Genomic DNA, 13,225 nt, shown 5'->3' with positions numbered 1-13,225 from the left:
TCTGTTTGTTTTTTGTTTTTTTTTTTTTTTTGCATCCCCAGGATATATCCCAGAAGTGGTATTGCTGGATCTTTTGGAAGCTCATTTTCCAGTTTTTTGAGGAATATCCATATTGTTTTCTAAAAAGGCTGTACTGGTCATCATTTCTTTATCATTGCAGAAACTTCTAAGTCTAAAATCTAAGTATTAGACTTTTGTTTAATTTGTTTAACTGTTTGTTTAACTTTGCTTCTATTTGGTTGGCCAATAGCATTGGACCATTGAAGATACCTCTAAAATCAAAGTCATGAAGTATTCTATGTTCTCCTCAATATAATTTGGATCTTATATTGAGGTCTTTAATCCATTTAGATTTGACTTTGGCTCATGTGTTAGAAAGTGTCTGAGTTCCCATGGCTTGAAGGCCAGCTACACATGTTAGGGGAAAAGGCATTTCAGATAGAGAAGGGAATGCCAAGTAAAGGGTGTTGGGAGAACCCTCCCAGGATGGGAGATGCATGCTGAAAATAGACTATGGGCTGAACATGATTGCCACTCAATTCCTCTTTTGCAAACCTCAACACACAAAAGGAGAGAGAGAAAAAAAGGGAATGCCCTGCCATAGAGGCTGGATGAGATGGGGGGATGGGGGTGGGTGGGAGCTTTACTGGGATCATTGGTGGTGGAGAATGTGCACTGGTGGAGGGATGAGTACTCGATCATTGTATAACTTAAATCCAAGCACAAAAACTTGTAAGTCTACAACTGTACCTCATAGTGTTTCACTAATAAAAATTTAAAAAAAGAAAGTGTCTGAGTTCATTTTTTAACATGTGACTTACCAGCGTCCTCAACACCATTGTTGAATAACACCATTGAAGACGCTTTCCTTGCTCCACTTCATGCTTCTTCTCCTTTGACAAAGACAAACAGTCCATATTATACAGAGAAAACTATGAATCACCAGCAAGAGAAATAAAAATGGACAAAAGAAAATGGAAATACATTCTTGTTCATAGACTGGAAAATAGTATTGTGAAAATGACAACCTTGCCAAAAAGCATTATACAGATTCAACACAGTCCTTATAAGAAAATTACCTCTGACACTTTTTAAAGACATAAAAAAGTGTTTTTGAAATTCACATGGAATAATAAAATCACCATAATAGCCAAATCAATCGTAACAATAACAAAGATGGGAAGCTGTTCTCCTCAACATCAAAATACACTTTGTAGCTATAGTAAAACTGTAAAGCAAGTCTTGACAGGGGACAATCTATCTCAAGGGCAAGAGGATCATTGGCTGGACTCAGTTCCTATCTGACCATAGACGAGAGGTCGTTGCTCTCTGCCATCAGGATTCTCATGGGACAACTCATGAGACAGATGACTCCGCTAGAGAGAGAGCAAGAAGACACTCAGACCAGGAACTGGTGCTTTGTATAAGCTAATCTCAAAGGTGGTGCTCCAGCCATTGTCTCTGTCTGATTCATTAGAATCCTTGTTTCACCTGATGTGGAAACAAGGAGGGCAAAGAGGGGAGAAGGGGCTCCCTGATGGTCCCCCACAGAGGTGAACCCAAAGTTCAGAAATGAGTCCAGAGAACTGAGAATTAAGAAGGCTCCGTGTCCAGCTTGTTATCACTCCCTTCTCCCGGACAGAAAGATAGCTCAAAAAGGCTGAGCTCATGCTTTGCAGCTGTGACTTGGGTTCTTGGCCTGGTTCTTGCATGATCCTTGTAGCACTGCTGAGCATGACCTTCAGTTCAGAGATAGGATCAGCCCAATAGCACTGTCAGGCTTGGCCCTCAATCAAAGCAAACCGAAACAAAAAAGGATGAAAAGAAAAGATGTTCATATAGCTGAGGATATACCTCTGAACTCCCAGTTCTGTTCCACTCACTTAAGACTGGTACTTGTTCCACTGTTTTGATGCAGAGCGTGCATCAAAAAATAAAAAAAAATAAAATAAAAAAGGAACATGATACATGTCTTAATGCCATAAATAATGGTCAGGAGATAATTGTTTTGTGTCCTTAGTCACTCATTTGCCTAGCCTGATATTTGGTGCTTGCTGAGTATCAGTTATCCTGTAGGATTTACCTTGGCTTGCTTCCAATTTCATCCACACTGAATAACCCTACAGTGTTTCCAAATCACCAAATCATCCTAAGTTCAGAGTAGAGAAAGTGACTGGATCAGCCCCAGGCCCACCCCCTTTCCCAGCAGATAACACTCTGGCAGGTGAACCCCTGCAGGCTGGAGGGACAGGTGAAGCAGAGGCCACTAGGAACTGCTCAATTGGACTCGAAAACTGAAGAGCACAGTGCTCAGGAGTCACCATGGAACTGACCCCAAGCTTTCCCATGGACTCCTGGCTCCTGCTGGTCATCACCGTGGTGCTCCTCTACTTGTGAGTGTCTGACTGGGCCGCTCTGTCACCTGGGACACGGGGTGCTAACCCGATGGTCTTTCTCATGCCCCATTGAAAGGTCATAAAGTTTCCCAGAGAGGAAGGTGCTTAAGCAGACAATGGAGGTGGGACACCCGCACCCCATGCACCCCAGTACTTCTGTCTCTGTGGCTAATTTGCATGGTGACCTCCTTTGCTCTTGGGGCTGATCTGACTTATCACATATTTTGAATAGTATTTTGAAAAGCTTGATAGTATGTTTTGAATAGTTTATTTATTCTATATTTTGAAAAGCTTTATAGTATATTTTGATGATGGAGGAGAAAAACCTGCCATCTTTGCTATTTCTAGAATTTTTTATTTAGGAGGTTTTATTAGTATCAGGCACCTTGCCAGTTCCTGTAAAAAACGATTTCAGGGGCCAGCCTTGCACATGGCCCACATGGTTTGGATCACTGACATCCCATTTGTCCTCTTGCATGGGAAGCATTTGCTCTTCCACACTCAAACTTACTTAGTTTGGATTTTGGACCACACCTTAGGTCTTACTGCTGGAAGGCTTGGAGGACCGTATCTAGTATTGAAGATTGGACTTGCGCCAGCCACATGCAAGGCCAGCACTATACCCATTGTATGATTTTTTTCTGGCCCTCAAACTTACTTTTACTACAACTCACAGTAAAATATATTTTGTATCACCCTGCATTACTTATACATATATATATGACTGAGTTTCTCAGAATTGTATATCTTTTTTTAAAATTTTTATTAGTGAGATACCATGAGGTACAGTTGTAGACTTACAAATTTTTGTGCTTGGGTTTCAATTATACAATGATCAAATACCCATCCCTCCACCAGTGCCCATTTCCCACCACCACGGATCCCAGTATCCCTCCCACCCCCCATATCACCCATCCCATCCTGAATCTGTGACAGGGCATTCCCTTTTGTTCTCTCTCTCCTTTTGGGTGCTATGGTTTGCAAAAGAGGCAATGAGTGGCAATCATGTTTGGTCTATAGTCTACTTTCAGCATGCTTCTCCCATCCTGGGAGGATCCTCCCAACACCTTTTATTTGGTGCTCCCTTTTTTATCTGAGCTCCCTTTTCCCCGAGCATGTGTGGTTGGCCTCCAAGCCATGGAGCAAAATTCCCGGTACTAATCTCGGCCATTCTTGGGTGTTAGTCTCCTATTTTTTTTACTTTATGTTCCTCAGATGAATGCAATCTTTCTATGTCTATCCCTCTCTTTCTGAGTCATTTCACTTAACATGATAGTTTCCATGTAGTACCACTTGTATGTAAATTTCATGACTTTGTCTTTTCTAACAGCTACATAGTACTTTCAGGGATCATTTCTATAGTATGTTATATCTTTTTAAATGCTTATTGTCAACTGATTCCTCATACCTCTTGGAGAGCCCAAAAAACTACCAAGAGTATCCTGCCCACACAGCAGAGCCTGGCAAGCTACCCATGTCATATTCAATATGCCCAAAACTGTAACAATAATGGGCCTCACTTCGTGTTCCTGAAGTGAACAGATGGCATTGGGCTACATTAGCACACGACAGGGACAAATAGAGACATTACTGGCACCCTCTCGAGCAAATCAATGATTAATGGGATAACAAGTGATACAAGTGATTATTGCCTATGAATTTCAATCAGTGTAGACCCAGATGGATGAACCAGAAACCAGCAGAGTCAGATTAAAATCACCTGGCCCCATACTGGGGGTCCCAGCCCACCTCAAGGAGGAAGGAATCCAAGGGAAGGGTTTGGGATTTTTCTTTTTCATCTTTTTATCTGCTTTCAAGACTTCATGTCTGCTCAGAGAGGCTTGTAGCTGGACCTGCTCTTTCCAACCTCCAGACCCCTTACCCCAGGCATCATCCTTCAGGTCACTGGGGCACACTGGCCTTGTGGGGGGGGGGGGGGGGCAGGACATTGATCCTTCTTACTTAGAAGAGGTTCACACTACTCCACTGTGCCTCTCCCTAATATCTGCCCCAGATACTCATCTTCTCCCAGTTTGCCTCTCAAGGAAAACACTGGCATAAAGGAAAGAATGAAAAGTTGAGATCGGTCCCTTTTCTTTCCCCACCATTTCAGTCCGCAGGGAGGAGATTGTCAGTACAGAGAGTGACTGCCACATCTTCGCCCCAACTGCAGATACAGCTGACCAACTGCAAAGTCACAGCCTCTGGGACCCAGCTGGGAATTTGAATCCTTTCCCCTGGAGTGTCACAGAATAGGAAAATGATCCCAGTGTGGGTCCTGGCATCTGAGAGCAGGTGGGGAGGGGAGGAGCTATTGTAGAATGTCATTGTGTGTCACCTCTGACCTTGATTTTAATGTCATGGTCATTAGGAGGGGGGCATCCTGAGCACAGTAACACAGAAGTGATCAAGTTCATTTGAAGTGTTTGAAAGAACCATTGAGGGGTGTATGAGGGAAGTGTGGCAGCAGAGTTTTTTCATTTTTTAACTTTTCATAAAAGTAGCTCACAATAGTTCATCACAGATACTATACAAACACTAATCCCACCACCAAGCACCTTCCCACCACAATAGAGGGAAGTGTGTGAAGGTTGTTGTATTTCATTCTGGAGTCATTTAATATAAAAGAATACAAGCAAGCATGTTAGAACCAAACAAATGTGTGCTACTTTTGATAAGCAAATGATATAGAGTGTAAGAGGTCACTTGGCTGAAACTGCGGCAATGCACTCCAGGAAATTCTGCAGTGGTCTCTTCCAGTAGCTTTAGTTTATAGTCTCTGGGTCTTGGCCGTTGATGAAATTACATGGCACCAGGGGCAGTTTGTGGGTGTGACTGCCAAGATACTGGAAAACTGGGAACTTGGGGGGAGGATGCCCATCCCCTATCTGAGCGGACTTGGAGATCTCAGTCATGGGTTCTCACATACCTGGGTTTTTCTGAGTTTTTGAGATGATGTTTCCAAATGTGCTACATGGTTTAGATTCATTCTAATTGACCTCAGACTAACTTTCCTACTGGAGGGTAAAGAGGGCTGCTGATCAGTATTTGCTGGAGAGCACACAGGTGCATGGGTGACAGAACCTTCTAGAACAGAGTTGGGACAAGAGTCTTGGTGCGACTCTGCCTTAGAGGTAGATGGTGGACATGGTTCTGATCGCACCTGCCTGAAGGATCCTCTAATCTTCTGGGGTGACTGAGTGAGGGAGAGCAGGGACGGGGTGCCTGGGGCTGGTGGCAGGGAGGGTCATGCACACTGGGACACAGATATGCCTCCTGTCCTGGTCTCCCTGAGCACGGAGAGAGATCAGAGACACTGTGTGGTCTAGGTGAGGCTGGCCCTCCAGGGTTAGACCACACAGCACCTGGAGCCCCAGAAGGCACAGGCACAGTCGCAACAGGCCATGACACAGGCCCCTGGTCAGCCCCCTTGCGATGATTGGGACTCCCTGACCACAAGGCTGTCTTAATCTCTCTAGTGGGGATGGACAAAAACCAGAACATCCCTTTGCTTCCATGTGGGGACACGTGAGCCCAGAGGACATCTGGGTCTGCCCCTGGGCACAGATGCTCAATGATGAGCATCTCTGGAGAGTTTCTGAGACACAGTTCAAATTTCTGAGGTCAGAGCTTGACCTCGGCGATGGCATCAGACAGTGAACAGTGGGTACTAATCAGATGATCTTTCCTTTCTCCTGTTGGAAGGTCGAAGAGGTTCCCAGAGGGGAAGGTGCTTAAGCAGACAGTGGGGGTGGGACCCTGCACTCCATGACCTAGTCCCTCTGTCTCTGTGGTTCATTTGACCTCCTTGCTCCTGGGGCTGAACTGACTTATTGTCACTGTCACTGTCCTCCTGCTGTTCATTGATTTGCTCGAGTGTCCCCAATAACGTCTCCATTGTGACACTTGTTACTGTGTTTGGCATATCGAATACGTTATGGGTAGCTTGCCAGGCTTTGCCATGTGGGCGAGATACTCTCGGTAGTTTACTGGGCTCTTTGAGAGGGGCGGAGGAATCGAACCTGGGTTTGCCAGGTCGGCTGCGTGCAAGGCTGCATGCAAGGCAAACACCCTATTTGCTTATTGTATATTTTGAAAAGTATATTTATTATATATTTTGAAATGTTTTATAGTATATTTTGATGTTGAAGGAGACAAGCCTCCCATCTTTGCTACAGCTAGGACTGTCTACTTAGGAGGTTTTATTATTCCCTATGAATTTCAGTCAGTGTAGACCCAGATGAACCAGAATCCAGCGGGGCCAGATTAAAATCACCCATACCTGTGATGGGGAAGGGGGGGAAGCCCACCTCAAGGTGGAAGAAATCCAGTGGAAGAACCTTGGAATTTTCTTTTCCATCCTATGATTTTCTCTGCTTTCAAGATTCCAAGTTTGCTGGGAGAGATTTGTTGCTGGATCTACTCTAACTTCACCCCACTTCAGCACCATCCAGCACAGGTCACGGGGGGCAGGGAGGGCACGGTCACCATGACTTTGGAGGTACACAGTACATCGCTCCTCCTTCCCTCAGACTTGGCTCCGCCTTCTCCATGTGCCCCTCCTTAAAACCTTCTTCAGGGTCTCATTCTTCACCCTGGAAACGAGAACTCTTGACCCATCAACAGTAAAAGAAACCTCAGCAAAGGCATCAGACAGTGAACTGATTGCTGCAGAGAGAGCAGGGTTGGGAGCCACAGGGCTGGCCTGGGTGGGCAGTGGTCACGTGCCTCCCCACCACTCCAGAGAAAGGGCTTGGCTAGGTGCCTTGGCAGGATCTTCAAGGTCAAGTCCCTACTGGCAGGGTCTCCTGTCACTTCGTCACACACCAAGGTTGTTGGGTTGGGGCAGACTCCTGGCACTGAAGCACATTCGGGACTGAAGTCCACAGGAGAAGATACAAAATTTGCTTCATCCAACTCTGGGGAACAGAGTTCTTTATGTTGTCTATAAGTGTTACTGGCTCTGAGCAGGAGGACGTGTGGGTTTGGAAGCCTCCAAGAACTGTCCTGCGTGTTGGACCTCCAAAGGCTCTTGTTATTAAATTATTATCATCTTTTTTTCTGGTGGGGGGGGTCCCCATCCAGTGGTGCTCAGGACTGACTTCTGGCTCTCTCTGCTCGGGGATACCCTGGTGGTATTCAGGGAGCCACACACAGTGCTGGAGACAGAACCTCTGGGCGCATGCCAGCCTTTACTCCCAGAATGGCCCCAGCTTAGTGCTGTGACTAGCGCCTCATTATTACCTCCTTTGCCTGCCCTTAGATGACCAGACAGTTGCACACTCTCCGTGGTGTCCTCCTTTCTCTTTCCCTTGCAGGTACGGGACCCGAACACATGGATGGTTCAAGAAACTGGGGGTACCGGGGCCGACCCCACTGCCCTTTTTTGGAACTTTGCTGTCCTACCGGCATGTGAGTGAGCTTCGCGTTTCCTGTGTTGTTACTCTGCGCTGTGGGCCTGGCTTAGTTCCTTGGCAAAGGTGCTCCTTCGATCAGCTGGACAGGCCTGCGGGGCCGCTGATCACCAACAGGGCGGGTGGGCACCCGAAGCCCCAGTTCCCTCCCCCCCTCTGCCTCCAGCCCCCAGGGAGACTGAATAAGACCGTTTTGCAAAGTCTGGACTTCAGCTATCACAGCTGACTTTGAAAATGAGATGGTTTAACAAATCAGAAGCACTGTCATTGACTGTTGAAATTGCTGTCCTTGGGGAGGGGACCAAGCCCACCTCCATCTTCCATGTTGGGCTGAGCTGGCTGTATTCCCCCATGCCCGTGTAAGGAGTCTTTGGCATCCTTCACTCTTCACTCAACAGGACTTTGGGGTTCGGAAGTGGTGCTGAGCCAGACGTTAGAGGGTCAAGTCCCACCCCCTTGTGCTCTGCTGCTGCAGGTCGTGAGGTGATTGTCACCAACATAGTGTGAGAGAGAGGTCAGATTTAGCACCAGGGATGCAAGAAATGGGACATGGTATGGGCTGGACATTTGTAACTGCCACACTAGAAGAACATTCCAGACTGGTTTTATTGCTCCCTGTCCAATGTCTCCTCTGAGTTCATTCCTTTTCCATGAGATGCCTCTGAGCCAGGGATGGTCAGGATCTACCTCCAGTGCCCAGCCACATCTGTCCTCTTTACAGGTAGCTCAAAAATTTTAGATGCCTAATATAACTTTGTTTCTCTTTGCAGGGATTTTGGGTATTTGACAAGGATTGTTTTAAGAAGTATGGGCGAGTGTGGGGGTGAGTATTCTGGGAATGTCTCTGGGGTTGAGACCTCCAGAGACAGAGAAATATCCTGGCCCAGAGCCTCTGGCTTGGAGCATCTGTTTCGAAGCTTGAGGTCATCTTCCAGGGTCCATGTTCCTCAGGAGACCCCTCCCAGTCTGGCTGTCTCTGCACTTCGATACTGGCGGCCCAGACCTCTAGCACCATTTTCTGCGGGTACCAAATCCTTCACATAAATTTGAATCTACAATCTCCTTGAGCAAAGAACTGGGGGTGAAATTTAAACAGAATAGAAATATAATTTTTCTCTGCTATTTTTCTATTTTTTAAAATTAGTATGGCTGTTTGGTTTTGTTTGCTTTTGGTCCACTCGCAAAAGTTATCAGGACTCACTCCTGGCTCTGAGCTAAGGAATTGCTGCTGGCAGGGCTCCGGGTACTATGTTTGGTGCCAGAGATTACACTGAGGTTGGCTTCATCCAATCCGAGCTCTTAACCACTGAACTCTCCTCCATCCCCTTGACTCACATTTTTTTTCTGTACTGGATGCCACTGAAAACCTCTCTTCAATAATTTAAATAAGTTTCCTCTAGCAAACTTTAGAAAACAGGATAAAGAAATTATTCATAACAACATTATTTTTTGTTTGTTTGTTTGTTTATTGAGTCACACCTGGTTCCTAAGGGAATAGTAGTGGCTCTATACTCAAGGCTTACTTATAACTCTGCACTCAGAGATGGTGATTTTCGGGGGATGTAAGTTGTGCCAGGGATCATACAGGTCAGCTGAGTGAAAGGCAAGCACCTTACCCATATTACTATCACTCAAGCTCTACTTTTTTTTATGTAGGAGTACTGCTATTTATTCAGCCACTGATTAGCTGATTGAATTGGGCATGAACTCCACCTTGATTTTTTTTCATTTTTTATAATTTTATTTATTGAATCACCGTGAGAGCAGTTACAAAGCTTTCAAGTTTAAGTCTCGGTCATACAATGAAACACCTGTACATTCACCAGTACCCATTCTCCACCCCCCCAAAACCCCAGTAAACCTCCATCCCACGCCCTCCCCCTACCTGTGGGGCAGATGATTTCCACATTACTCTCTCTCTGCTTTGATTACATTCAACATTTTGACACCAGACCCACCATTATTTGTAATTTTACCCCAACACTCAGATCTGCTGAAAAGGCAACAGTAGACAATTTGTTTTCTATTGCTGGTTATGAATAACATATGATGTTGCATGGCTGCAGCACTGGCCGTGTGATTTTGAAATTATGAAATTTTAACAATTAAATCTGGAGGGATTTCTGCCAAAATCTGCTGGGTCCTGAGATTTGTTCCTGAGTCTCTCAGATCATGGCCGTTAAGCAGCTTTATCAGGAGCCAGAAAGACCGTTCGTGGGTGGCGAATCGGTGTCTCGTTGGGAGGGGGAGGAAAGGTCCAGCTCCACACCCATCCCGTGAGGTCCCACGTGTCTCATCACTGCGGTCCCAAACCTGACTGTCCAATGGCCACTGGAGGATGGCGGCCACTGGGCCACCAGGGGGAACAATTCAAGGAATAGGCGAAACCTATTCCCACCTGGGGTGGCCCAGCGCCAGTAACCTATTGCAGGGACTGGACGTGTTTCTGCCAAAATCCGCTGGGTTCCGCGATTTGTTTCTGAGTCTCTGGGATCATGACCATTAAATGGCTTTATCAGGAGCCAGAGAGGCCGTTCATTGGCCGTGATTCAGGGTCTCATTGGGGTGAGAGGGAAAAGGCTGGCTCTACACCCATCCTGTGAGGTCCCACTTGTCTCATCACTGTGGTCCCAAACCTGACTGTCCAATGTCCTCTGGCAGATGGAGGCCACCAAGCTGCCAAGGGGGAGCAGGCAGAGGGACAGCACCTCTTCCCCCCTACAGTGGCCAGCAACAGTAACATACTGCGTGGTCTAGACACATTTCTGCCAAAAGTCGCTGGGTTCCGAGATTTGTTTCTGGGTCTCTGGGATCATGGACATTAAGCAGCTTGATCAGGAGCCAGAGAGGCCATTCGTGGGCAGTGACTCGGAGTCTTGTTGTGATGGGGAAGAAAGGGCTGGCTCCACCCCCATCCCATGAGGTCCCACGTGTCTTGTCACTGTGGGCCCAAACCTGACTGTCCAGTGGCCTCTGGAGGATGATGGTCACTGGGCCACCAGGGGGAACAGGCCAAGGCACGAAACCTATTCCCACCTGTGGTGGCCCGGCGCCGGTAACCTACTGCAGGGACCAGACGCATTTCTGCCAAAAGCCGTTGGGTTTCAACGTTAGTTTCTGAGTCTCTGGGATCATGGTCATTAAGCAGTTCGATCAGGAACCAGAGAGGCCATGCCTTCAATTATATAGCTGAGCCAGAGGTGGGTTGTTGGTATGTCTCCCACATACCTAACTTTTGGCCGTTCACTTTCTTGGTAAACTTTGCTCCAATTTTTGGAGGTCTGGCCAAAGGCACAGCATCAATTTTGGGGTATCTAAAAGTCTGGAGCGATAGCACAGTGGGTAGGGCGTTCGCCTTACAAGCGGCCAACATGGCCGACCCGAGTTCGATTCCTCCGCCCCTCTCAGAGAGCCCGGCAAGCTACCGAGAGTATTCGATATGCCAGACACAGTAACAACAAAGTCTCCAATGGAGACGTTACTGGGCCCGCTCGAGCAAACCGATGATCAATGGGAGGGCCTTTACTTTACTTTACTAAAAGTCTGACGGTGCCATCAGGCTGCTGATGCACTCCCCTCACAGGTACAGATTGATCTGCTGGCAGCACCATATCCCCATGCTCTACTATTTTTTTAGCTACCAAAAACTATCCATTTGGAGACAATATACACACACTCTTGGGCAATGTATCTATAATTTCCATCTAATATCCGGGCATATGCTCCTTTCTTGTGTCTTCAATATTCTCATTTTGAATGATCAGTGGGTTTTATATTTTATATTGATTCATGCTGAATGAGTTGTTTGACTTCTTTTATTTGCTTAACCAAGTTCCCTTTTGATAATGTTTGATATTTAAATGTACAAAAAAGAAAAGTTAAACGTAATATTTAAGTATACAAAACTTATGAAGAATGATACAGGAACACACATGCACACATCTTCTAGATGTGACATAATCCCAGTGTTGTGGCAAAACTGAATTATATATGTTTTTGGGTCACACCCAGCAATGCTCAGGGGCTAGTCCTGGCTCTGAACTCAGGAATTACTCCTGGCGGTGCTCAGAGAACCATATAGAATGCCAGGGATCCAACCCAGGCCAGCCACGTACAAGGCAAATGGCCTACTCGCTGAACTATTGCTTCCATCCCTAAAACTGAATTCTAGCCATGCAGATTCCACAGCCTCAGGGTGGGAGTTGGGCTTCCATGCAGGGCTCCAGCGGCAGAAACTGACTTGCTAAACATAATCAGCCGTTTTCTCACTGCAGGATTTTTGATGGCCCAACGCCCGTGTTGGCTATTACTGACCCAGACATGATCAGAACCGTCCTGGTGAAAGAATGTTTTTCTGTCTTCACAAACCGGCGGGTAGGCACCCTTTTATTTGATTGGGCACTTATTAATGAACTCAATGCTCATACTTGATAATCCACAGGAAGTTTCCAAGCGCAGTTCAAGGATATCTCATGCCATGTGCCCTTCATTCATGCTCTGGACTGTGGGTTCTGTTCATGCTCTTTTCCCCAGTGATGCTGACTGCCTACATCACGACAGTTCAATATCTAAATGGGATGCTGACCTCATAACTCTGCACAGAGCTGGCTCAGCTTCCAGCACCTCTGCATGCTATCTTAATGTGAGGCTTTGTGAAAGAGTCTCATTTGTGCAGATTTCTGTGATGTGCTTACAGCCAAGACAGCACCTGGGGCCAGGGAGCAAGCTCCAGTGTGGAGCACTCGCCTTACATATTCGAGGCCCTGAGCTCAGACCAGTGCTGACATGAGTCCTCTCTATCCAATAAAGAATGAAACAGACCTCATCAGGATCCTTCTTAATGCTCTTTTATTGTGATGTTGTGTAACTTGCCTTTTCTCCTAAGAGGGTCTCTATCAAAGAAAAGCTTTCTAATTTTGATGAAACCAATTTTTCATATTTGATTATGTGAATTGTCACCTTGATATTAAGTCTAAAAACTCATCATTTAGATCTGTGTCCTAATAACTCTCTCCTACTTTTTTCTAGATAGTGCATGTCTTGTGTTTTCCATGGAACTGACATTTGGAGTCTGTTGTATTTGTTTTAGTAGTTTTTGTTCAGGTTTAGATCAGGTTCTTTTAGTGGGAGTGGTAGGATCTGTGCTAATTGCTCCAGTCCCATTTGGGAAATTTCCTCCTTCTTCAACTGAGTTGCTTTTGAATCCATAGTAAAATTCACTGGGCCTATTTGTGTGAGTGTGTTTCCTTGCTCTATTCTGTTTGTTGATCCATTGGTTTGTGCTTCCAGTAATATTATGCAGGCTGAATTCCTCTTGCTTTATGTTGTCTTACATTCTAAAGGGTGGTTCCTTCATGTTTCATCCAGAATTGTCTCAGGGGCTCTAGACCTTCTCTTGGTTCTTTTTCTTGTCCA

General features: G+C 46.0%; 1 protein-coding gene across 2 annotated transcripts in view; it reads left to right on the top strand.

Annotated features, from left to right (window-relative positions):
- The first annotated feature begins 2,322 nt into the window (after positions 1–2,322).
- The window catches only part of LOC130036628 (cytochrome P450 3A12-like), a 35,440-nt gene continuing 24,537 nt past the window's right edge, over positions 2,323–13,225 (top strand). For both annotated transcript variants that reach the window (XM_056128521.1, XM_056128522.1), the window contains exons 1-4: positions 2,323–2,393; positions 7,715–7,808; positions 8,581–8,633; positions 12,085–12,184. In XM_056128521.1, coding sequence (XP_055984496.1) covers positions 2,323–2,393; positions 7,715–7,808; positions 8,581–8,633; positions 12,085–12,184 — 318 coding nt within the window. The remainder of the gene's footprint in view (positions 2,394–7,714; positions 7,809–8,580; positions 8,634–12,084; positions 12,185–13,225) is intronic.

This window comes from Sorex fumeus, unplaced genomic scaffold (genome assembly GCF_029834395.1).
Source record: "Sorex fumeus unplaced genomic scaffold, SorFum_2.1 ptg000064l, whole genome shotgun sequence".
Classification (NCBI taxonomy): Eukaryota; Metazoa; Chordata; class Mammalia; order Eulipotyphla; family Soricidae; genus Sorex; species Sorex fumeus.
Note: the sequence above shows the minus strand (reverse complement) of the source record. Positions and strands in the feature narration are given on the sequence as shown.